We start from the raw sequence: 25130 nt of genomic DNA, 5'->3' as shown, positions 1-25130 counted from the left end.
GCTGTGAGAGATCCCCACCTCCCCCCGCCTCTCCCCCCATTGCAGGTGTCTCTCTTCCCCCGTCTGCCCAGCTGTTACACAGGACACGTCTGAAGCTGCTGGTGTCTGTGAGCAGCCCAGTGCCGGGGGAGCCCGTTCTGCCAGTCGCGCTGATCCCTCGGGAGGGATCCAGCAGCATCAGGGATCAGCTCCCTCCTCCCCGCCTGCAGCGTCTGGGCCACTGCTGATCCAAGCCAAAGTCTTTCACCCAAAGACAAATTTGGAATCCCCCTCTCAATCTAAATACTTTCTAGGAAAAAGGATTATTTAATAGCGGGACAGAAACAGATTATACAGCTTTTGCATTCTTTTCTCTTTTACAGAACCATTTGTTTTGGCTGCAGAATACAAGTCCAGCGTCTGCAAAAGTGAGTGCCCTGATCTGGGAAGGGAACGACTGTAAGAAGGTCGACATGTCTGTGCTGGAGATCAGCGGGATCATCATGAGCAGGGTAAGAGGGCTGCAAGGCACTGCAGCCTCTCCCAGCGCTTAGAAAACAGCCCCCGAAAAACCTGAGAGTAGTTACACATGCAAATACAAACTGCAAGTAGAGTTGTCCCAAATGTTTTTCCTTAAAAATTCCGTAAACCAAGCTTTAGGAGGTCCTGTTGAAGACCGGGTGCTGATTATTGTTGGCTGTGTCTCTGCAGTGTGCTGAAGGTGGTGGTTTTATTGACTGACTGTTGTTGGTTTTGGGCTGAAATGGGTGGAATTGTTTCAGACTCTGTGCTCTGAAGGGAAGGGGAGCTGAGGGCTGGACTGAGCTAACGCTGCCACGCCCGCTCGCCTTTTCCTTGTTACCAAACCCAGGTAATCACCCTGGTTTTGTTCCTGCTCGCCAGGTTAATGCCTACCAGCAAGGAGCGGGCTATCAGATGCTGGGAAACATCATCACCCTTGGATTAGCGTTCCTGCCCTTCCTCTACAGGCTCTTCCGCACAGACCACCTGGAGCAGCTCTGCTCCCTTTCCCTCATGGAGCTTCTGCACATCTTTTGTGGAGCACCTGCTAGTGCCCCCGTCGTGGTTTTGTCCGCGATCAACTTCCTTGAAAGACTTTGCCTCACCTGGATGTTTTTCTTCATGATGTGTGTTGCAGAGAGAACATACAAACAGGTGGGTTTAGGCGTCCTGTGGCCTTTCCCTGCAGCAGGGCGGGTGCTCTGGGGGTGCTGCCGGGGCTCCCCTGCACCTGTCACAACCTCCTGACACCCTCAGGTGTTGCCGGAGCGGCTGTTGATGCTGCTTCAGCTGCAGCCCCGCGGCTCGTCCTGCGCCCTAACCCATCCATCCTTACCCCGAGGTCGTGCTCCATGGTCCCCCCTTGCCTGTCCCCCCTGGGCCAACGACCTTCCCTGGGTTGCCACTAATCAAGCCCAAACGATCTCTCCTCTTTTAGATTAATTGTTGTTTTTGTTTTTAATGCGCAGAGGTTTTTGTTCGCCAAGCTTTTCAGCCACATCACATCTGCTCGGAAAGCCAGGAAATACGAAATCCCTCACTTTAGACTCAAGAAGGTAGAAAACATTAAGATCTGGTTGTCCCTTCGTTCCTACCTGAAGGTGAGTTCTGCTGGGGGCTGTGACGATCACCGTGGGGATACCTGGTACCTGTGTGTGACTGGCCAGCCCTGCTCGCTGTGGGGCGGTTACGGCCGTTTGTGGGGGACCCCCCTGTGCCCTCAGACCCGACTCTCTGTTTCTGCAGCGCCGAGGCCCCCAGCGCTCCGTGGACGTGGTCGTATCGTCCATCTTTTTACTGGCTCTTTCAATTGCTTTTATATGCTGTGCCCAGGTGAGATTCTCACTTTCTGCTTTTTTAAAAAAAGTAGGGAAAACCCCCCAATTACTGAAGGCTTTTCCTTTGCCAACCTACAAAGTGCTGGAACTGCAGCTGTTCACGGAGGCGGTTGCAGTTCTTAAGAGCTTTGTGCTGTTTAGTTGGTGATAGTGGAGCTGTTCAGAGCAGGGGGTGAGGGTGGTGCTCCCCCACACTTCTCCCACCTCACTTGTGACCGATGGTGCCGCTTTTCTGCTTCCAATACAGGTTCTTAAGGGTCACAAAACATTTCTGAATGCAGCTTACAACTGGGAGTTCCTGATCTGGGAGGCAGCACTACTTCTCTTTTTACTACGTCTGGCATCTTTGGGCTCCGAAACCAACAAGAAATACAGTAATATCTCAATCTTGCTCACCGAGCAGGTATCTCCATTTCGCTTGTTCTCCCTTTGGCTTTGGGGCTTGTTTGGATGTAACTATTGCATTTCAAAACAGCTTAAAAAATACTGGAATCAAATTTTTAGATTTAGAAATCAACCCTTGTGCTGGATGGGAGGCAGTAGAACACTGGCAAGGGACAAGCTGTTAAACATCTGGACAGATTCAAATTCTAAAATTCTAGATTATTTGTGTCTCTGGGTTAACACGTGTTACCACGTCAGTCAGAAATGTGTTGGGGGCCAGTGCTGGAACGTTAACGCCTGGTCTGTAACACCCCTGTCACAGATAAACTTGTACCTAAAGATGGAGAAGAAGCCAAACAAGAAGGAACAGCTGTCGCTAGTGAACAACGTTTTGAAACTATCGACAAAGCTGCTGAAGGTGAGCTGCTCCCGGGCAGGGACGGCCGGGGGGGGCCTGTGCGCCACGTTTCTGCTCCTGCCCTGTCTCATCTCCCGAGGGGGTGGGTTCGGCCTCACAATGGGGGTTTTTCTGTGCTTCTACAGCCACGGCCTAAGATCAAGCACTACAAGGGTGGTGTGGTTAATTAAACATTTGAGGAGCAGCAGCTCCCTACGATTTAGATGTGAGAGGGGAGGTGGGCACGAACACAGCTCATTGCCAGCAGCAGAGCAGGGGTTTGGACAAGAGGGAGCAGAGTCTCCAGCTCCCATGAATGGGTCCAGGCAGATGCTGCAGCTGCTGCTCTGCAGAGGAGACCTCTGGACTCAGCCCAGCTGGTTGTTAGGAAACATCTCTGGGCTGGGCAGCCTGAAACAGTGGGGATTCCTGTACACACACCTGGGCGAGGGGGCGGAGGCAGCACAGGGGGAGCCAAGCCGGGGCGTTAATCGCTTCTGGTATCGATGAGCACTAATGGAATTTGGTTTCCCCCTCACTGCAGGAACTGGACACTCCATTCCGGCTGTATGGGCTGACCATGAATCCACTGATCTACAACATAACCCGCGTTGTCATCCTCTCTGCTGTCTCGGGCATTATAAGTGATCTTCTAGGATTCAACATCCGAGTAAGTGTCACAACTCCCCCACAAACCGCCAGCAGCCACCTCGGCAGGGGCACCTCAGCCAGATTCCTGCCCCTGGGCGGGAAGGTCGTGGGTTTGAATCGGGCTCCTCCCACCCGGTAACTCGGAGAACGAATCTCCATGGCCCTGAGCCAGGCTGGGGAGGAAGGACAGGCCTGACCTCGCCCTCCCGTGGCACAGGTGCAGGGTCCCAGCCGCAGCTGAAGCTTTCGGCCGGCGGCTCTCGGCCCTGCCCTCACGCTCAGGATCTCTTTTCAGTTATGGAAAATCAAACCGTGAACTGACCGAGCGTCGGCCCTCAGCCCTCCCCGCCAGAGCAGAGATCACCGCTAGCCCCGGCAAAACGCAGAAGTGCTCTCCAGCTGTGGAAATCTGTAATTATGATTTTTTAAACAGATTCTCAGTGTGTATCAGCTCTCCCTCTGCCTCACTGTTCTACAACGTACAGAATAAACTGGTCTAAGGGCCTGCATGCAGCAAACCCAATCACCGGGCCAGGTACCAACAGCTGGCACTGGGAAGAGCAAGAGCGGACACCGGGTGAGAGCTCCGCGGGGGCACAGCAGCGCTGCTGCCGCTGTTCTGCGAGTTGGGATCCCACCGGTGCTTCACGAAGGCGCTGATGGGGGTTTGTTCCCCTCGGAGATGCAAGGCCCAGGCTTTGCCTCTTCGCCCTGACGGGCAGCAGCTGCCCAGGAGGGTTCTGCCCCCCAGGGGTGGCACAGCTGCAAATAAACGATGAACCGATGAACCGTATCCAAGAGCAGCAGGTACATGAGAACAACCTCACCCACAACCCCCAGGGAAAGCTCCTCTCAGCTCTTTGTTCCTGGAACTCCTCAGTTAAGCTGAGCCTGGGCTCAGCCCCAGGGCACCGTGGTCCTGCCTCACCTGGGGCACAGAGGAAGGAGCCTGCTCAGTGAAGAGACAGGGCAAAGTCCTCACCCAGCAGCACCTTCGTGTTTAGAAAAGGCAGAGGAGAAAAACATTTTGTTTCCGAGATGCCTGTTACACTTACCTTCTGCTTCAGTACCTGCTGTTCCCTAGTAATGAAAGAACCAAAAACTGAGGAACTTTTCATAGCTTCATTCTTTCACAGAGGGGTGAGATGGAATAAGAATTTTTGGTAGTAAATTGTTTACAGCTATTTTCTGTACAAGGAAAAGTTGTAAGTTGTAAAAGGAGATGACAATTTTATATATCAAAATATACAAATAAACCTACAGTACAAGTATTTCATCATTGACAACTGTTTCTACATGACTCGATGATTTTCATACCACCTTTGCTGAACATTTGTTATCTGAACAGGGGTCAAGGAAACTTCCAGTAATAAGCTACAGTAATAAACTGGTTTCCAGAAGGGTATTATGTTTGTGGGCAAAACCCGGGTCACAGATTTAGCTGCTTGAAGTATCACACCACTGAAAGTCAACAAAGAATCTATTTTATACAGTGCAGAACCAACAGGCCATGAACTGGAGTTTCTTTTTAATATCTATATAAAAAATAATGAGCGATTTACAGGTCTCTCTAGTCAGAACCTCAGAAGTATGTATAAAGGTGCTGTACAGTATATAAACATTTACACCCAGTACATCCATACGTTGCTTGGCATTCCAAGGCCACATTGCTAAGTCGTCTGGGACAGTAAGTACAGAGACGAGTTCTATGGAAGGAGAAATCACACACAGGTAAGACACTAAATCAGGTCACATTAACAGAAAAAAGTGTGGGGGTAGTTGATGACAGGGCAGTGATTTCAGTGGTGCTAATTCATCTTTGTATTAAACATCTGAATCTGTACTCAGTGGTCAGGGCAACCGCCGACACTCAACATAAAACAGAATCTCGGTAAGAATACACAGATAATATCTACACAGGCTACTTCAAAGTATTAAATATTTTCACAGTCATACTCCGCACCGGGGAGTATTTGTACGTGTGATGCTACACAGCAAATCTCAATGGATCATCCCATGTCAAGCAGCAGAGCACAGTTCAGATCTGCTTTAAAGCCTATTTAATTTTCAAAGTCTTTGTTTAAAAAGCTGTTCGAGTATTCATCTCTACTTCTGAAGAATTCAACTCAGAACTGACTCACTGTGCTTCATTAAGCTTTAAAACATTAAATGGGCCAAAGCCAAAAGTCACTTTCAAATAGCAAATCGCATTAGTTTGGATTTTAAGGTAAGTAAAGTTTGACCCTTTACACCTCCTCCTCCTGCAAACTGGACCAATGGGCTCCTTTTACCATGTTTTTGGAGTCATTGAAAACCTAACGCCAGGAAATCACCACTAAAACTATGATTAAAATAAAACCCTTCAACTTAGGCAGTCGCTGTTCTTAACAGCTGTAGGACTGATGTGTCAGTAGGTTCTGGTGGTAACATTCCTTTTTTAAAAACACATATTCTAGCCCAAACAATAGATCTTAAGTCTCACGTACCCTGTACATCATCTGATGTAGCGCTCCTAGAACAGATCACACGTTCAAAGTGAAATATGGGAAACTTCTACTATACACAGGCAAGAACTTCAGTTAAGAAGCCACTACGGCAGCTGGTTCTGTCCTAAAGGTCAATTGTCTCTACAGAGGGAGAAAACCCCAGTTCCTAACTCACATTAAATAATGAGATGGGACCTCAGCCCCGCAGGCAGGCTGAGAACAGCTGTGCACCCCCTGCCTCCGCTCCGCCAAGGGTGCCACAGTGCCACGAGGGAAACCAAAGGAACGACGTTATTGAACAGAACCTGGAGTTTGCTCTTTTCAGATGTTTGCAAACAGTTGCTGTCAGCATTCCTTGCAAATCAAGAAAATAAAGCAATTTTGCTGTGTTCATAAAAAGCAAAATTACAAAACATTATGTTAAATATAATTATCTACATGATTTTGTATTAGGTATAAAAATTTAAGAAAAAAACCTCAACTGAACAGCAGCAGTGGCTCATTTGCTGCCCTAGAATTGACAGAACCAACTCGCCCATCTTCTTACTGAACCAGTAAGAACATGTATTTCCTTATGTAAACATGCAACATGCTCTTGAGAAAACACCCATTTTGAACAAAAACCTTGCCTCGTCTGTGAGCGGGGTACAGATGAGAAGGATCCGATTGACTGGATACAGCAGATAACTTGGCACAAGAACGAGAAGTGAGTCATGATCACATTGGCAATACAGGCATTAAATAATTTTGTTCAGAAACTCACAATACTATCAGAGCAAGCCGTAGCAGTGCAACGTCGGGAGCAGCAGAACACCGCCTTCCACGGGACAAGGGGACAGCAGCTTACGAAGAGTTTCATTTGAGCAATCCAAGAGTCCTTCATGCAGCTTAGATAACTTAAGAACAATTCAAATACTTTCCACCCTCTAAGCAGTTTCTGAGAAAAATGACAACTTTGTGAAAAGAAACAAAGCTTTTAAATGACCATTATTAGAAACTTGATTAAAACATGTTCTAAAAAAAAGTGTCAGTCAAACCCGTTTTTCAGCCACACCTGCTGTTTGGGTGACTTTACATGCGCTTGGTACCCTCCAAGGTCCAGGAGTTATCGGTGTTTTCTTGACTGGAGAACTGTTCTCAGATTTGGAAATTCCATCATCTTTGGTTTCATCGGGCAGCTCCACGTGTCTCTCCCCGCGTTGTCTGTTCAGCGCAACAGTCTCCTGTGTTTCCAGCCACCTTTGTTTCTCCATGGAAAGCAGAGGAATATTGGAAAGACTGGAAGCTTTGAATCTGATGGAACTTGGCTCTCCAGAATTTGATTTCTTTATTTTTTCATCTTCAGATGTGTTTCTCCTCGAGTCACCAAACGGAAGATTATTCTCATCACATGCCGCCTGCTGTCGCTCTGGAGGCCGCCCTTCCGTCTTTCCAGAAATTTTCTGCTTCGTGTCTTTCCTGGCGACTCCTGTTTTACCATTTCCACCTTTCAACTGCTCAACAGTCGTCTTATCACCACCGGCTGTTCTATCTGGATATTCTTGTAACCTGCCTACTGCCTCTACGTTTCCTTGCTTACCGAGATGCTTCTGGGGACTGGCAGACCTTCCTCGATTTCCACTGGAATACTCTTTTTTGTTACTATTGTTCATCCCCATTTCTGTGGGTTTACTCTCGCTCTTTCTGGAACGGTCAGATTTATGTAAGAGATTGCCGTAGGTTTTTTCTGGATCCCCCTTTCCGGGGCTGTGGAATCCCGTGTGCGGGTGTCCCTCAGCAGCCACTAACATCTCTGGACTCGCAGATCTGTCTCTTCTGGTCCCTAATTCCAAACTACCTTTTGTGATTTCAAACCCTGGGCTGGAGGGACATTCCCATCTGTTCTTTGTTCTCTGGGGAGAAGAGTGAAGCTTCTTCTCAAACTGGTTTTCAGTTAAAGTGCTTATCTTGTCAGGCACAGTGTTCTTTGCTTGTTCCAGTTTCTCAGACAGCTGAACTCTCGGTAAAGCTTCTCCTGGTACTGGTAAATAACACACTTCAGGTGGGGAAGCAGAATGTGAAGATGAAGATAATGGTGACTGTTCTTCATATATTACATTTGACGAAGATGGATTAGAACTATCCCAATCACCTGGAAGTGAACAGTGAGAGATTTGACTAAATGACTAAAAAAACCCTAATCACTAAATATTTTAGGAACAGGCATACTACTGAGGTTCCAGGATGTTATATGAAATCTTCAGTTTAAAAAAACATTACGTAGTGGCATACTCCCAAAATCTTATTTAGTCAGTTTTCTGTATCGCATTGTTCTACAACCTACAACGACCGTAAGGATGTGATTTGGGAAAACACTCGTGCTTACAACGCTGGCGCGATCTCTGCGGGACTGACACGGTCTTGTACCAGCCCAGCTTTAGAGCCTACGCAGCAGAACAGAGAGTCCCTGACCTACATTGTTTAATATAAGAAAACCAAATGAACTGGAACTGTTACACTAAAGAAAACTGAAAATAGTGAAAAGTTGAGGTTATTCATAGCTTTGCATTTTAATAACAGGAAGAGATGAAACACAAGACATGCAGATTTACCAAGTCTTTAAGGAAAAACCAAGAAAAGCACTGAAAGCCCTTAATGTTGCTCAGGTTTCACGTAGGGACACAGACTGGAAGGAGCCAAACCTGAAGGAGGAAGAGAAAAAGCCCAGAACTACATACCAAAATCACAGAGCAAGCAAGATTTCAATCAGAAATGTACGATTAACAGCAAGACAAGAGGCAACAAAACCCTTCCCCTCTCCACAGCTGATCTGAGCTAAGGTGCTGAACCTAATCTCAGGCCCCACCTTGGACAGAGGGCTGGACCAGACGGGCTCCCGAGGTTCCTTCAGACTTTTCTATGATTCTGTGTTTCTACCTCAGACTGAGGAGGTTTCTGTGAACAAGAGGGCCAGGAGTAATTCCAGAGAACTACCACACAGCCCTCGTGGTGCAGGAGAAACACCACGTATCACCGCTGAAAGGGCGTTAGTCGGGAGAGCCCGAGGTGCCCTCACTCTGCCTCCCTCTCTTCTAGCTCACAGACGCTGCTTTTAAAGAGAACCTCAGCAGCAGCTCCTCAGGACACAAGCAGGACTGTATCCAACATCCGCCCCTAACGACCGAGTAATTCAGTGTGAGACACAAACCCAGCCAGCCAGGAATTGAGCACGATGGCACAGAACAGACCCCGCAGCTCACAGACGGGCTCTTCCCGTGCCATGCACTAATGCTCCGATTCTGCTGTGCTGTGCAGGTTGGAGCAGCTAAAATGTTAAGGGCCATCTTCTAGTTCTCTGGAGGAAAGAGACGGAGGAAGTTCTGAGCAGATTTTAGCCCTTGAGTGGATGCCAGTTGCTGCCTGTAAATGACTGAACAGAACGAACTATTTGGGAGTTCAAACTGTGCGTTTTAAAATTTTCAAAGGATAAACTCACAGCTGGTCAATATTACCGAAAAGCTCTTCATCAGGAAAAGTGGCCCCACAGTTTAAGACGTTTACCATCAGAATCCTGGTGTCAGCATCAAGGGTTAAAAGACTAAAACGTGCACTCAGGGAGAAAGTGGTTCTCTGCCTTAAAGCACCGCCACAGCCACAGGTCTCTCTGATCTGTAGTTTGGAACATTTCCTAAGTCAGACTCGACATCCTCAGTTCTGGGCTCTGCAGCTGAACTCAGAGCTCCTGCACACATTTGCTTTTCTGTCCCTTTTTTTTTGCCTACAAAGTTGTGCTTTCCTGTTGCAGATGCAGAAGTCACACCTTTAAACAGAACCCATTCTGAGAGCAAAGCTGTCTCTCCCTGCTTTCTGAAGTTCTGACTTTGAAAAACAAAACATTCCATAGTTTAGAAGGCTAAAACCAGTGAAGTAAATCTGTACAGAAATAATATTCTTAACAATATGGGCATTTTGAACTGAGTACTGTATCATAGAGAATTTTAATTTAAATTAAAATGCAATCAGTGTTAATTATCACATTTGTATAGGAAAACTCGATTAGCTTGGACAGAGCTGAGAAACTTACTACAATTATTCCAGTAATTCCACACTGCGTAATATTCCTGGGTACTTGTCACGTGTTAATTCTACCAAAAATATTCCTTGTATTTTAAAATACATACGAACACCCACACAGCTATCACAAAGGGAACTGCTGACTATTTCAGTGAACAAGCACCCAAGTCTCCTCACTCCACTGCCTCGGACCCTCCCAACGAAGCTGGAGATGACCTACTGTGATCTGGTATCAAGCCAGTCCCTGGTCTCAGCAGCAGCAGAACTTTATTCCCTCCAGCCTGAATCAGCTCAATGGCTCGTGTGTGAGTGATTCCTTGGGTGGGTTCTCCGTTAATTTCAACAATTTGGTCACCAACCTGATGAGAAAATAGCAACCAGGTTAGTCTTTGTGAATCTCTGACACCATAAACTAATTTTTAGTTTAGGAAGAAACAAAACAGAGGCAGATGCTTCTATTTTTCCTCTCACGCTAAAATCCCCTCAGCAACAGCAATGCCGTCCCACGGCTGCTGATCAACCCGGCGCCAGGCACTGGCGGCTCAGAGCTCTGCCTGCAGCTCTCCTGCTCAGCCAGCTCAGCAGAAGATCCCGTTAGACACACCTTCCGTTCTCCTACAAGTGACGGCACAGATACCGCCACGTGCTCGGATGTATTTTCATTCTGGGTCACCGTGGAAGGAGCTTACGGATGAACCACGTCAAACCTGGCACCACGTGCCTGCCTGAAGTCAGACTGACGGGTACCACAGCGACACAGAGCTGAACGCCGTCCCGGCACAGCAGGTTTTACGGCAGGGAAGGAGTTTTTATTCCAGGTAGGAGAGATCACCACGACGCAGTTACCAGTACTAAGGTCTCTGAGGCCAGTTAGCACCGTGAAGAGGCACGGGGCAGGTAATCGCAGCTCAGACTGCCCGTGCAGGCTGCTGGAAGGGGTTGGAAAGGCAAAGAGGGTCCAGAAACCTGTTTCGCAGTACATGGATCAGCCAAGGGATGTCACTAGCGCATAAAATGAGCAGATTAAAGAGACTGACTGGGCTCTGTTAAATAAACTGGCTCTGCCAAAGGAGGTCACTGGCTGGTTGCTCATGGGCAGGACAGGACGTGCCTCCCATCATGCTCAGCTGCCATTAACGGGCTGAGAAATTCCTCTGCACTGTTTTAAAGTGCAGCCAGAAAATGACACCATCTTCAGCTGAGGGAGAGACTGAGCGACAGCAAAACTGTCAGTAACGTCAGGCCGGGCGAGCGCAGCCCCTCTGCACCCTGAGCTGCTGGGGACACTCGGCGCAGCGCCCGCAGCCCCGGGGGACACGACCACCCACCACACACACACGTCCCGGCACAGCGGGTGCCAAGTGATGGCAGGAGCTTTACCCGGGTGCTGAGGCCTCGTGCTCCGAGTGGAAGTCGGTGTGTGGGGGCTGGAGCACTTCTGGCAACACCCCAGCAAGCCCTGCCCCGGCACAGTCACCTGGGAACCTTTTGGGTGCTTTTGCCCTGACAGTGAGGCCTTGGAGCTTGGCGCAACACCACTTGAAAGAGCAATACAAGAGAAATATCAGCACTAAACACTACACTCACATACCCCCTCAAGCATCCGGGGAAAAAAGGGAATTACTGTAAAGAATTAGGATCATAGAAGTTATCAATACTTGCAACTTCACATCCAGTTAAGCCCCACAGCAGCCCCAGCAAGTATCTGTGTCAGCCCTGTGCGGGGGGAGGGGGGCAGAGCCCTGTGCTAGGGAGGGGGGGGGCAGAGCCCTGTGCCGGGGGCCCTACGTGCAGCGAAGCACCAGGACTGCGCCTGGGACGGCACCTCCCTGGCGCCAGCTCAGGTCCCGCTCCAGCCTCCAAAAGCTCAGCTCTGGGCAGCAGCCACAGATGCTCCTGTACCATCGCTCTTTGCTGTTGTACCCATGTATTTTGCTTTTACTACAACACTTGAAAGTGAACTCCTTACACCAACGTAAGAATTAACACAATAACCAGTCAGGTTTGTACCTTCAAACTGCACAGAGCAGCAACACACAAACTCCTCACAAGTTCTCTGCCTCGGGCAGTGATTCTCCTTTCAGCTTTCTGCTCCACTGGGCAATTTCTTGTCTGAGCTCCTAAAGCATCGCGAGTAGCTGCTGCTCACACCCGGGACACGCAGGTAACTCGGGCCCGACGGGCAGGTCGGGGGACGGCTGGAGCCGCTCCCACATCCCGCAGCACCCGCCTCAGCGCAGCTGCGCCGGCGCTGCCCGCTGCGACCACGCGCTCGGGGAGGAACAAAGTTTGCTGCCACTGTGGGTAAATTAATGTGTCAAAAGGCCAACTGGCTCAACAGACTGATTAGAGAAGACAAACTCACATGCACTCTCCCGTCTTTGACAGCTGGCCCGTCTTCAGCGAGTCGAAGGATGAATAAGCCCATGTTGTATTCCTTTCCTCCTCGAAGGCTGAATCCAAACCCTCGAGGGCCCCTTTCCAACTCAACTGGGAAACAGCCAGGATTCTGCGTGGGAAGTCAGAGAGAAAAAAGATGAGGACTTGTAGGCAGATTTAAACATTTGTTTTTCTGGAAAAATGCTTCACACATTTCTGTATTTTGAGAAGCATGCAAGCCGTGATTTAGGCTGAATTCAACACAACTCATGTACGATTAGGTGTAAGGGTTTCATTCTCAATCTAAACAGACACAACATTTTTCCTTCTAAGTTTTAGATATATATGAAGTTTCTTTAACTTTGTCAAAGGGTCTGTAGTAGCCCCGTTGCAAGCATTTTCTCTGTTGTTTATAATTTTAATGATTACTCGACTATGCCAAGGACATAATCAAATTTAAAACATTAGCAAAAACATTCTGTGAAACACCTTAGTGCATTCTTATACACAACTTTTCTGACAAGAAAATGTTTATAGTTCTGGTTTTGCATCTCAGTGGCAATGCCCCAGTAGCATCCTGACAGACCAGTATTTTTGGGAGGGTTACCTGTGCCTGGGAGTGACGGCCGCCAATAACCGAAGCAACGCCAGCATCGGACTGTGCCAGGTGCTTGTGCTCAGGCCAGGAAAGCCTGTAACTGTTTGAAACTTCTTTTCCAGCTTCGCCTTCCGTAGCTCCCCTACACAGAGGTGAAAGGACGTGGGCGTTACCTCTGCATTACAACCCCTCTGCTCAAGCTTCTCCGGCCGTTCTCCACACCCCAAAGCTCTGTACCTGTCTGTGCCGGAAGGGTTGAGCTGTGCCGATCCCAGCGGCCGGTGCTGCGGAGCTGGACTCTGCCTGGCAGAGTTTGTTCCTGACGGAGGACCGCGGTGTTCTAATAAATTCAGAGAAAAATCAACAGTCAGAGAGAACATCCCGGGTATAGAGCCGGGCAGTCTCAGCCCGAGGCTGCGGTGAGCACCAGCGTGTTGCTGAGCAGCGCGGCCGCAGCGCCTCGGGCTGAGCCAGCCGCCACAGGCACGAGGTGAAGAGGATTTTCCAAGGTCTAACACCATAAACCAGGAACTCAAGGGCAGTTTGTTGGTTCCACGGAATAAATTACTAGGAACTTTGTTCTTATCTACACTGCTTTTCCTCAGAGAAACAACACAATTTTAACAGAAGCAGACAAAAGCAGAAGGGTTTTCACACTGCAAGTTGATAAAGACCAGAAGGGATTAGGGCTGGTCAGGTCCATGACATCGGTCTGGATATCCAATATAATCAAGTTTTGTAAGAGATGAAGAATAACACCCACTTGAGAACATATTCCTTTTTAAAGGTAAGAGAAGGGGGATCTGCAGGGGCAGTGAGGACTCAGAGGTGAAGGCCCTAACGATGGAGGGGAACTGTCAACTCAGGGCACAAGGGAGCGTTTGCTGCCGGCCAGTTCTAGGGAAGGTCAGGAACTGGTCCCACAGCCACGCTGGAGGACTCGTTCACTGACAGGTTAAGCAGAAATTAAAGCAGAGTGACATTTAATAAAATCTTTTAAGATAGCTCAGGATTATTCTCCCTTCCACACAAAATACAGTGATTGTGCACGTTGCAATAAATCCAATGCATTTATGAAAAATGTTTCAGGACACAAAATGTCTGTCACTTAAGAGTAATGAACTGCAGTCTATGCAGAAAGCTGCCTCTTAGCTAGAGCCTGGAATGGCAAGTAGTGGCCCAAGATGAACTTACATGCTGAATTATAAACTAATAAACTCCTTTTCCTTATAAGGGTTAAAAAAAAATCTCAAGCACCAAAACAAGAGATGTTCCAGTCCTCTGTGAGGTGCATCACATTACTGCGTTTCTCAGTTAGGAACAAACAAACCCCAGTAAAATACACAAAGCGCTCACGCATCTGAAGGGAAGGAAAACATAAAGCATGTTATTAGACTGAATTTCTGAGGTACACGAGACCTCCCAAGTCCTTCACAGGGCTGCCTGGTGCTATTACTATGACTTGCCTTCAAGAGGCTTTTCTCTAGAGACAAAATGTCAACTTTTACTCCTGGTTTACACTCAGAGTTTTAATTTAGAAGCACAGGCAAGAAAAATGCCATCTGTTTGTACAAATTCTCCAGTCCTCTTTTCAGCCTGCTCTCTTGTGTTTCCAGCTAATACATGACAAAAGCTGACAGGCTCCTGCTTTTGTGAAAAATGTTAAAGAATGTCTTCTGGCACATGAAGTAGAATTCGTTTATTCGTATGAAAAGCAAAGATCACCCATCTGCGAAAGCTGGGAGGGAGAGGGAAGGGGTACAGGCAGCGTTTTCTGTGCCAGCCTCAGAGGACAGCACTGAAGCTGATGCACTGTGGAACAGCAAACTCTGTTAGGGTCTGTGCTCTGCGATGCTGAACACCTTCTGGCAGAACGGGCATTTTTCTCTTTCGAGCCGCATCCGGCATCTTCCTCGCGTTAACCACTGTCTCGTGAACCACCTCCGTGCAGCAACCCAGCGGGGAAACGCCTGAAGCCCCAGTTCACACCCACTCTGCTGCAGGGGGTTATGCCAGGAGCTAAACTGTATTTCTCCAGCCAAATCAAGAAGAATTTTAAAGTGGCAATATATTTGCATTTCAGTGGAACAGGTTCTGCTTCTCTCTCTCCTTCACTGTCACAGAATTCTTTACATCTGAAACACGCCAACTCCAGCTCCTCTAAGCCACACATTTTTTCTGACTGGTCTCTTCAATCGAGTTTTACCACCTGCTACTGACTTTTTTCCCCGCTCTCTTTGTTGATTCTCCTCAGGTTCTTGTTTTATCTCTACATTTTGGCATTGAGGAAGTGCAAAAAGTTCTTACACAGAGTCCAGGTAAGGATATGGATAAATAAGGGACAAAAGCATTATAGTCAGAAAGCTTAGTTTAAAACAAAGGTGACTAAGAGCCCCGGAGAAACAGACTTAATGCAACCAACTCACTTCAGTTGCATTATAAACATTGCCCTGAGCAACTGCTTTGAGGTGCGTCCCTTCAAACTGAAATGAATTAGATTTGATAAAAATTAAAGTCTTAATAGAAAAATAACAATTTATAGAAGTCTCTCTGCTTCAAGCATTAACAAAAAGGAAAATTAAGTCTTTGAAATTCTGTATTACAGGCTGAGATAGCATGTTAAATATTTGCAATGAATGTGTAATTAGAGAATCATCATGCGAATAACACACTCTGGCTTCAGGTATTTATTATTTAAAAGGTGAAGAAAGCCAACTTTCTGGCAAAATGACAATAGCGAGTTTAATTAAACCCACAAGCAGCAATCCAGAAAAATGCAGTGGTAAGCAGGGCTGGAAAACAGCTTTTCTCTTCAAATGATTGGATTTTACATATTTATAATGAACTGTTTGTGTAGAGACAATCCCACAGTGAGTGCAGCGTTGCACGGGAGCCTGCGTTAGAAATATGGTCTCTAAAGATGGGACTTTGCAGTCACAGACACTGCCTGGGCTGCTCAGGTGACATGGCAGTGGCCTGTGAAGAATCTGCTGGCAGCCTGGGAGGCTCTGGGGGAAAGCCCTGGGCAAGGCTGTCACGGTGGGCTGGGACTGTTTTTCAAAGGGCCGTTCTGGCAGACAGAACTACAGGAGGTTTCTGCTGTACCCCAGGGAAGCAGCATTAGGCAGTTTGTGTGTTTTAGCATGGCAGGAAGGAAAACCTCAGAGTGCCTAAACGGGGGGATCTGGGTGTCCCTGCAGCCGCAGGGCACCGTCGCTCTGCCTGGCAGAGCCGCCCCGGGAGCTCCTGCCTCGTCGGGAACAAAGCTCCTGGCAGCGACCGCAGCAGCGGGGACAGGCACCGTCGGGGGCGAGAAGATTTCCTCCCTGAGCGTCATCCCGCGGCTGCTGCAGCTGCCCCAGGAGAGGTCACTTCTCCTTGGCTGAGGAGCACGAGGTCTGGACAGGACACGTTTCCATGGGAGCAGCAGTGTGTGTGTCTCTCATGTGAGAAACCATGGGAATTTGTCTTACCCTCCATCGTGGTGTTAATGCTTGTATCTTACTTCCCAGTATAACCATCTTGGCAGCGCTCTCTGCCCCGCCTGCCTTCAGCTCTTCCGGAGCAAACACATGAGCTTCACTCTCTTTCCTTTAATTTCCAAACGTCTTAATACTCTGCACTTTATGTGAATTATCTTCAGAAGTGACAAACATCAGACTCCGGCAGAGCCACCCACTGGCCACAGCCACGCGTGCTCCTCACCTTCCTCAGCCACGACAGTCAGAGTCACCACGTTGCCCGCGTCCTTGATCAGCTGCACGATGCTGTCGTGCGAGAGCTCCACGATGGACTGACCGTTCACCGCCGAGATGCGGTCTCCCACTTTCAGCTTCCCGCACTGGTCAGCCGGGCTCCCATCTATAACTCGCCCGATCTTGTGAGGAATCACTAGGAGATCAAGAACAGGCACAGCAACATGATTAATGTTCATGTCAGATAAGCATCACCCAGACCCAGAACTGCCAGAGTCGTCCCAGAGCCCACTCCTGCCCTGAAGGGCAGCACTGCTGGTACAAGAAAAGCCTGGAGAATGTTTCACTTGGGGTGAATGGAAATGCCAGCCCGACAGCACGGCCTCGTCACGTACAAGGTGTTGTGCCTAAAGGAGAACAGGAGAAGGAAATGGGTCACCTCTGCAAAGGGATGAGCAAGACCCCGTGTCCCAGGAGCACTCTGAAGCAGGTTTCCCTCCCGTAACTTATTGTTTTCCATTTCACACCCAAACCCTGGAGCACTGCGTGGACTCAGAGACAGTGACAGACAACCAGCTTAACACAGTCGTTAGAAATCTGGATGCACAGGTTAACTCTTCCTCCTTGCAACCAAAAATTAAGCCTTAAATACACTTCAAAAGGGAATTGAACTTCTCCTGCCAGAGACCGACCTAGCCTGGCGAGCACCTCGGCAGCGACCCTCAGCACAGCACGGTGCGCTACAGCAGCCCCGCACAGACCCGCGCCCTGCTCCTGCTCTCCGACAGGAACTCGCACCTGTAAAGACCATCCTGGGTTTTAGCCAGCTCTCCCGGCTTGGCCTCCGTTCACCCTGTAGTGCCACTCTGCTCTGGGTACAGACTCCTCTGGAGGCCAAAGCAATGGGGGCCAGAAAAGACAGAACAGGGAGAAGAGGGAATTTTACGAGAAGCAGAAGGAAAAAAGACGGCTTCTGCTTTCCCGGAGGTGAACCCAGATGCAGGAACGAGCGGAACCAAAAGGCACGAGGAGGGAGGGACGCCCCACGCCCCTCCGGCGCCTCTCCCACAGGACACAGCTGCGCTGCGCTGGGGCAGAGCTTGTTTTAGGGTTTGCTGACCCGGACGTCAGCGCTGCAGATGGCACTTGGGGGCCCGCGAGAAGCCGCTGCGGCAGGAGAGGCCACCAAGACCTGGGGCAGAGCGCGGCTCGCGGAGCTGCCCGCGTGCTGACGTGGCCCCGACAGAGCGGATTCGCGTTACCTCAAAGCGCATCCGTCAGTGTCTAGAACAGCCCTTCGTTCATCTGGATGCCTGAAAGCACAGCAAAATTGGCTCCTGTCCTTCCCAGATCCCTCACCAGGGCTCTTCTACCAGGAACTGCTGCACTGCTCCTTTGTAACTCATTTCCAAATACCTCTCCAGACTGACCTCCACATGTTTCATCAATGCTCCTCCTGGTCCTTCATGTAGAAACCTGTTTGTGTCTCCAAAGCCTGAAGGGGGTTTGATGGATACCTGTTCTCTCTAGTAGCTGCTCTCCCAGACAAGCTCTTCTCCAAGGGATCGGAGCGCTGAGCATCGTTATGCGCCTGTCAGGATTTTATCAGCTGGCTTTTGGAAACCACAACGGCAGGTCTGAAACACTTTCACAGTGTCATCAGCCACCCAAGATTAAGCAGCCATCAAGGATTGTTTTAATGAGCTAGCACACGCAGAAGTTACTGCGAAGGAACAGACATTGATGCCTTCTAGCATTTACCATGAGTTTAAATTTTAATTACACTTCCCTTAATAGACTGTTTTTTTAAGTATTATATAAACCTAAGAGCCAACTGTGCAGAGCAAAGCACTGCAGGGTTGCAGACCCAATTGCTGATTACTTGTTTTTAAAATATCCTGGCTTTAGAAGAACACAGTAGCTTCATGTTAAACTGTGGCACAGAAACGTTCTGCACAGCACAGCCTGTGGAAGCACCAGCGTGTTTTTTACTGTGTGTTAGAAACAGCCTGGGCCAGGGGGCTGCTCTGTCCAGCACTGGAACAGCTTTCAGTTGTCTTCTACTTCCAGGTCTAATATCTCATAAACAGGGATTTGCAGCAGATGCCCAGACACAAACGGTGTCTGTAGTACAGTTATAACAGGATACCAGTATATTATAGAATAATTCTGTTTATAATATTTTTTTCTCAATATCTGACTGAACAGCCAACACAGCGTGTACCCAGGGCCACCCCGAGGCGGGACACGGCCACCAGCGCAGCGCCAGGCTCGGGGAGGGGACAGCTCACCCTGCGCGTGGGCCGCTGCGCCGTGCCAGGCGCTTCCAGAGCGTTCCTGAAAAGGTGTCGCCTGAGCCAAGACTGCACCACACGCTAAATATGTATCAGATGAATTCAGCACAATGTTATTTAGAAACGCTTTTTTTCTGTGCTCCTGCTGTTTTTTATTGTGCAGTAAAACGAAGTGGAAAAACAGAAGAAAGTGTCTGAGACTCAGTAAGAGAGACACGCTCTCGAGCCATCGTTATGTCTGTCTGGAACCAGCCGAGAAGTTCCAGAAGGGTGATTTACCCCAAGGAGCTCAGGAACCGAGTGAGGATTCCGGGAGTTATCTCCCGTCAGTGAATCGCGTTTGTCTGTGGGTGAGCAGAGCTGGCCTGTTATTTCTAGTGCTGAACAGACAGCCCCGACCTGAGGCCGAAGGGAAGGAATCTCGGGGGTGATGCTGCCCACCCCCTCCTGCTGTGCCAGTGAGCGGCGGCCGGTGGCATCGCACACGGGGGTTACGCTGAGCGGACCCGCTCCTGCGCAGGGGGTCACGGATCTTTCCGTTCGTTGAGCTGGACTCCAGGGCTTCCCACAAGCAGCTTCTCTCATTCACTTCTGCTCACAACACTGCTTTTTATTTTTGCTTTTAACCTTGGTTATTTTGCTGTTTATCTTTACAACTATGCCTGAAGTCAAGTCTATGTATCAGAACTGTAACACCAGAACACGCTGCTACTTCATTCTGATGATCCTTCTCGACAAACACCCTGTCTGACAGTAACAGCTTCATTGCTTTCTTCCAAGTACCACAGTCTCTACTTTCTCAGATCCCCAAAATAAGAAATTCTACCTGATTAGGTAATATAAAGCCAAGACTGAAACTATACTTCCATTAAAACGCCTGTGAATTGCCGCAGCGTGAGATCTGCATCACCACCACAGCCCGACCAATACCCTCGTCCTGACGACCACCCTGCGACAGGCGCACGCTCCTGCCTGTGACAGACCTTCCCCCTGCTCCCCACTTATGTCACAGTTGGGTGACAAAGAGCATAAACATGGAGCAAGACGACCAAGCCTCAGGTGGTCGGGCTGTGGAACAGTGTGAGTGGAAGTTGACTGTATCTACGCAGCGTAACACCGGCCTGCCAGAGAGACCCCCGAGGGAGCCCAGCGCCGCTCCCGCCTGCAGCGGCTTCGCTCAAGCGCCACGCAGCGACAACACGGCACTTACCACCAGGAGGAGGTTTGTTCTTTGAGGTGAGGATGACAAAGCCAAATCCTTCGTTCTCCTTCCGCTGCAGACGGACGTCGTAGACCTCCGGGGACTGCTGGTTTGCAAACTCTACCCGATTCGGTCGGGGAGAGCCGTTCTGCGTCAGGACCGGCTGCGACTCCTCCTCCTCCGGGTGCTTTTCCCCTTGCAGGTAACAGACAAACAACAAATGAGCAAGAAACAATACTGCTGTTTCACCAAGCAACTACAGCAAACCTGTGCCTCTCCGTATCAGCGCCAGCATGAGGAAACACTGTCTGCCTGGGAAAGTAAGGGGCGAGTTCATTAACAATACGGTTTGGAGCAAATCAAAATCAGATGCAGGATGAAGCATTCAGAGGCGCAGAGTCCCGCACAGGTGCGCACAGTGACGCACGGAAAGGCGGCTGCACACAGAAGAGACTTGGCAGTGCCCACACAGGCTTTGTCAGAGCCATCTGATACATTCTTATAGCAAAAAACATTGTGGCTTTTCTGCATGCTACAAGACCTATGCAGAGATCCAGCTACAAACTACAACTATTGCTATCTTCAGCGAGGAACAAGGGCTTACTTGGAACAAAGGAAATGTTTTTTAAAAGGCAGTTTGAAGACTGAAGCCAGGCTTTCTGTTAGGAACCTACAAACTTTTGGTCCTGAAGGAGTCTGTCTATCAGAAGGCATCTTAAAGAAATTGGGAACTGATCTTAAAAATATTTTTTTCCTTTTACTTATATACACTCAGAATTAATGGTTGAATAATGCAGTGGAAAAGCGATAGAGGTTGCTGATGGGAACAGGGGGCTGTTATCAGTGCTCCAGCGCCCCATCCCAGCTCTGTCATTCACACGATCGGCACCATGGAGTCGAGGACAATAATCTTCTGTGCGCTGCCGATCTGGACACCGATCTCGGGCTGCAGAATCACAACATGCTGCCCTGAACCATCTCTGGTTTGAATGCACTTATTCTTGCCACACACAGATGCCAAAAGACTTGAGAATACAGCATGTTGTACAGAAAAGATTGTGTTACTACTTGATTTGCATAGCATTAGTGGCTCTTCTAACCAATATCTGCAAAAAGGTTTGAAGGAAACACCACTGCCATCATCGTTTTCAGAGCCCTACCCATGAGCAGTGCGAACTAGCAAGCACTAAGGCATCAGCTTATTAAGTTCTGCTTCTCTCCACTTACTCAGAATTATGTAGCTCAGGCTGCTCAGCTCTAGTGCAATAACTGATAAGTTTCAGAGCAGCTTTAGCTGATTTTATTACAAAACCGTAAGTGTTGCTTTGGCCAGACGCGTGTCCTGCCGCACCCCCTCCGGACAGACAGACACCTACCACCGAAGAAGATCTTCCTGCGGACTGTCAGCAGCACCTGACCGTTCCGTGCAGCACTGGTCATTAAGTCCAAAACTTGCTTGTGCGACTTGCCCTTAACAGGGACTCCATCGATACACATCAGCTCGTCCGCAGCTCGCAGCCGGCCGTCCTTTTCCGCCGCTCCCAGGGGGATTATGGCTCCGATATAAATCTGTCAGCAGAGCAGTGGGGGGTTTGAAGGGCAGAACATGAACTCATCAGAACACGTAATGGTTGGACTCCAGGTGAATCCAGACAGATGAGGGCTTTTGGGGAGGTATTTTTAAAGATCATCTGACTGTCTGATTCTAGCACAAACACAGCCAGCGAGTGCGCTCTGTACAAGCTGACTCGGTGGATACAGTCTGGGGGCTCAAGGCATTCAGTAAATACTTCAAGCTTTGGGGGATTTTTAATCCTTATTGCCATCAATTCTGGAAGTATCACTATCTCTTTAGCATGTTTTTCAGTTTGTTGAAAAGCCCAACTTTTGACATAAGCATACACTGTGTACTTACTATATATATCATTTCCCAGACATTATTGAAATGAAAGCCTCTGTCAGTCATTCTACTTTTTTTTTTTTGCCAAGACTAGGCCAGAGTGATTGGGGAAGAAATAAAAGCTTTCAAAAGAACTCAGATTTAGTTCTGAAAAGCTGCTCAGACAGTTCCATGCTCGAAGTTTTTTCAGTGCACAGCTTCTGGTGATTAGCTAATGCATTCAAAGAGCTGCACTCCCCTTACCCCCACCTCACAGAGTGCTACTAAATGTAACACAGATAAGAACACCACACACTATTTCATATGCTAGAATCACATTCAGGTTAAATGAAAGATTAAGAATAATTATGTCCAGGAGCCGCTGGAGGTTAAGCAATGGGGGGCAGACCATCTGCACGCAGCATCCATAACATTAGCTGACACTCACCAACAGCTATGGCTGCTATGGAAACAAAACACCACAAATGCTATAAAGTGCAACACAAGTAAAATTCTTTTTGGTTTTGTTCTTCCTTTTCTCTAAATGCATGTTAGGGGAAAGAAAAAAAAAAAGGCTAGCACTGGATTACAGTCTGTGAATGGAAAAAACCCATATTCCTTAACTGTAATCAGGAAACAATCTAGGGTATCTATTCCAAAAGCTTTTCCTCTCAACTTGACAGCTGAAGGCACAGCCCCAACACACGGTACGAGTCTTAGCACTTCTTCCCAGAGAAAAACGTTTGCCCTTTTGGAAATAGAGGGGAGTCTCCCTCAGCCTGCCCTCAGAGGACAGACCGCCTGGGGCATCCGCACCAGCATTTGCCCCTCGGCCCCCAACCCCACCGTGCCCTGGCAACCACCTCTCCGAGTCCCAGGGCCACAGCTCTGCAGGCTGAGGCCAGGAGACACGGCTACACTGACAGCCTCAAATCCAGCTGAACTCCAGCCCCTGACCAGGTTAAAGCAAACCAGCCTCTAACTAGTATTCTTTCTCCTGTGCAAACATTAGCTACGTTTTGGTGCCAGTTACAATGCAAACCACCACCACCATCCATTTGCAGAAGGCAGCCAGTCTTAATCGGTTCTGCTTCAAGCCTGTCTCGAAAATCTTGAAGTACCACATTTTGTATTTTCTGAGACAAGAGGGAAAACCACAAGGCAAATAAAAGCCTGCAAGAAGGCACTGAAAAGCTGTGCTTGTCCCCTCGAGACAAATCCACCAGAATCCACACTGACCGGCAGGACAAAATGCATTTTTGAATATCTGGTGGGAGAGGTGGGGGAAAAGGGGTGCGACACCATCCCCAAGCTTGCCTCGGTCGCACTGGGCTGCGTTCAGAAGAATGGCCTGACGGGGTTTCTGCGGGATAAGCAGCAGCTTCCTTCCACTCCTCTGCTCCCCAGGACACACCGACGTGCACAGCACACTGAGCATCACCAGGGCACATTTTGTGGCAAGACCACCAGTGGGATCAGTGGAAAAGGGCAACGGCTGAGCCCCAGCGCTGCCCTCTGGAGCGCTCCTGAGACAGCAGCAACGACAGACACACCATCAGTGTCACCAGCCTGACAGAGGAAACCGCTGCCCGAGCCAGACTCGAGATAGCGGGAAGGGCACGGCAGCCTTGCAGATTAAAGTCAGCCATGAGGAGGAAAAAGAAAGGTAATCTGAATCAATTCTTGATCTGTAAAAGGCAGTTACTGAATCGATTGATTTTGCTGTCACTGAACTGTTCAGAATGAGAGGGAAATGAGGATGGCAGAGCTGGTGTCATTCTAACAGCGATACTGTAAGGTAACACGTAGGCGACCGCAAATTGTTTCACTTACGGGCTGATCTGGTCCATCCCCTCCAAGCACCCGGAAACCAAAGCCTGACTCTTGTTTTCGCAGGAAAACATCCAAATCTCTTGTGTTTGGAGCTAAGACAAAGCAACATTTCAAAACATGTAAGGAGCCATCTTTTGAGTATTGAAAGATTATACTTTTGTTGTGCACTCTGACTCTTCTCATCGACAGAACACAGTAACCAGAAATATGGTAAATAATTCAAACAGTCAAATCTTCAGTGATGTTCTTTCCAAAATGGAAAAAAAAATTTCAAGAAAAGGCTGAAAAGGAAGGATAGATTGACGAATGCCAAAGGAGAAATCCCAGCTGCATTCATATGGTGGGTCAGGGCAAAATCTGTCTGTAATACAGCTCAGAGCTACCGTCGATAAACCCTGAAATGGTCAGGTCTACTTCAGACTAGATCATCCTTGCGACCATTTCTATGATTAACTGTTTTATCGTAAATATGGTTGAAGCATATTGTATCTTTTTTTTTAAGGGAGTTTCACAGTTTCTAATTTATATATGAATTATGCATGTCTTGAAATGTTTTATCTACAGGAGGTTAACAAACTCAACAGGAAAGTCACAGTAGTTTTACCACACATGACAAAGCAAAAATTCCTTCATAATTGAGTATTTCCAAGCTGAAGTTGATATACTCACGTTTGTCCTCATATATAGACTTAGACTTCAGGTAGACTTCCGAGGGGTCTAGTTTAGGAGAGCCTGGTCGTACAGCAGCAGGTGGAAAGGGCATCGGCTGCGGGATGGGATCGCCCACAGCTTCCAAACTACCTGAACTGTCCTGCTTGTCCTTCTGAAACAGACCCCACCCCACAAAATCCGTATGAAATCAAGAGTGTAACTGAATTTGTGTACGTGTGTGCACAAAGACAATAAACATCATGCAGAGGTGAAATGCAGGGCAAAACGAGGGAACAGGGGAATGATACTGCAGCTCAACACAGCTCTTCCAGTGAAGTGTCTCACCGGGTACTGAAGCCCACCCCACACCCCACAGGTCTCTGCTGCAGCCGGGGCTTCGAAAGGGGTCTGGAGCGACGGGGGGAGAGCTGAGCGCAGCTCCTGGCTGCTGCCGGCACCCGGGATGACGCCGGGTGTACGGGACCGGTCGTATTCGGAGAAGGGACTGATTCCTCGGCAGGTGCCTGCCGGGCTCCGGCCCGTGGGCCACCAGCACAGGCACGAGCTGCCCCGCGGGCGCTGCCCCCTGCCCACGGCTCACAGAGCGCCCGAGCTGTGCCCAGCAGCGGCCGCCTGCTGCGGGTGTCCCAGCGGCGTCGGGAACTGGGCAGGAGGAACACGCTTGGGCAGGGCGAGGCGTTCGTCACCCGGTACTTGCACTTTTCTTTTAGTACCCGATAGCTGCAACACTCCCGTTAGAATTCAGGAAGAAAGGACAGCAAGCATTCTTG

At 48.8% G+C, this 25130-nt stretch overlaps 2 protein-coding genes across 12 annotated transcripts in view; one reads left to right on the top strand and one right to left on the bottom strand.

The window, feature by feature from the left end:
• The window catches only part of LOC141954252 (protein PHTF1-like), a 28614-nt gene extending 24058 nt beyond the window's left edge, over window positions 1-4556 (top strand). For 7 of the 8 annotated variants that reach the window (XM_074893578.1, XM_074893577.1, XM_074893576.1 and 4 more), the window contains 8 exons: window positions 363-491; window positions 883-1155; window positions 1470-1601; window positions 1747-1833; window positions 2086-2241; window positions 2545-2640; window positions 3164-3289; window positions 3566-4556. In XM_074893578.1, coding sequence (XP_074749679.1) covers window positions 363-491; window positions 883-1155; window positions 1470-1601; window positions 1747-1833; window positions 2086-2241; window positions 2545-2640; window positions 3164-3289; window positions 3566-3586 — 1020 coding nt within the window. In that variant the 3' untranslated portion in view covers window positions 3587-4556. Of the gene's footprint in view, window positions 1-362; window positions 492-882; window positions 1156-1469; window positions 1602-1746; window positions 1834-2085; window positions 2242-2544; window positions 2641-3163; window positions 3290-3565 lie in introns of those variants that run through there. The other variant, XR_012632135.1, reaches the window with a different exon arrangement.
• MAGI3 (membrane associated guanylate kinase, WW and PDZ domain containing 3) overlaps window positions 4379-25130 on the bottom strand; it is a 72875-nt gene continuing 52123 nt past the window's right edge. For 2 of the 4 annotated variants that reach the window (XM_074893572.1, XM_074893574.1), the window contains 10 exons: window positions 24358-24511; window positions 23689-23780; window positions 21353-21545; window positions 19986-20171; window positions 16492-16677; window positions 13024-13126; window positions 12796-12928; window positions 12175-12318; window positions 10030-10168; window positions 4379-7887 (listed from right to left, as the gene is read on the bottom strand). In XM_074893572.1, coding sequence (XP_074749673.1) covers window positions 6788-7887; window positions 10030-10168; window positions 12175-12318; window positions 12796-12928; window positions 13024-13126; window positions 16492-16677; window positions 19986-20171; window positions 21353-21545; window positions 23689-23780; window positions 24358-24511 — 2430 coding nt within the window. In that variant the 3' untranslated portion in view covers window positions 4379-6787. Of the gene's footprint in view, window positions 7888-8347; window positions 8438-10029; window positions 10169-12174; window positions 12319-12795; window positions 12929-13023; window positions 13127-16491; window positions 16678-19985; window positions 20172-21352; window positions 21546-23688; window positions 23781-24357; window positions 24512-25130 lie in introns of all 4 variants that reach the window. The other 2 variants (XM_074893575.1, XM_074893573.1) reach the window with 2 other exon arrangements.

The sequence above is a fragment of the Strix uralensis genome, chromosome 24 (assembly GCF_047716275.1).
Source record: "Strix uralensis isolate ZFMK-TIS-50842 chromosome 24, bStrUra1, whole genome shotgun sequence".
NCBI classification, from domain to species: domain Eukaryota; kingdom Metazoa; phylum Chordata; class Aves; order Strigiformes; family Strigidae; genus Strix; species Strix uralensis.
The sequence above is the reverse complement of the archived record's forward strand: the minus strand, read 5'-3'. Positions and strand labels throughout refer to the sequence as shown.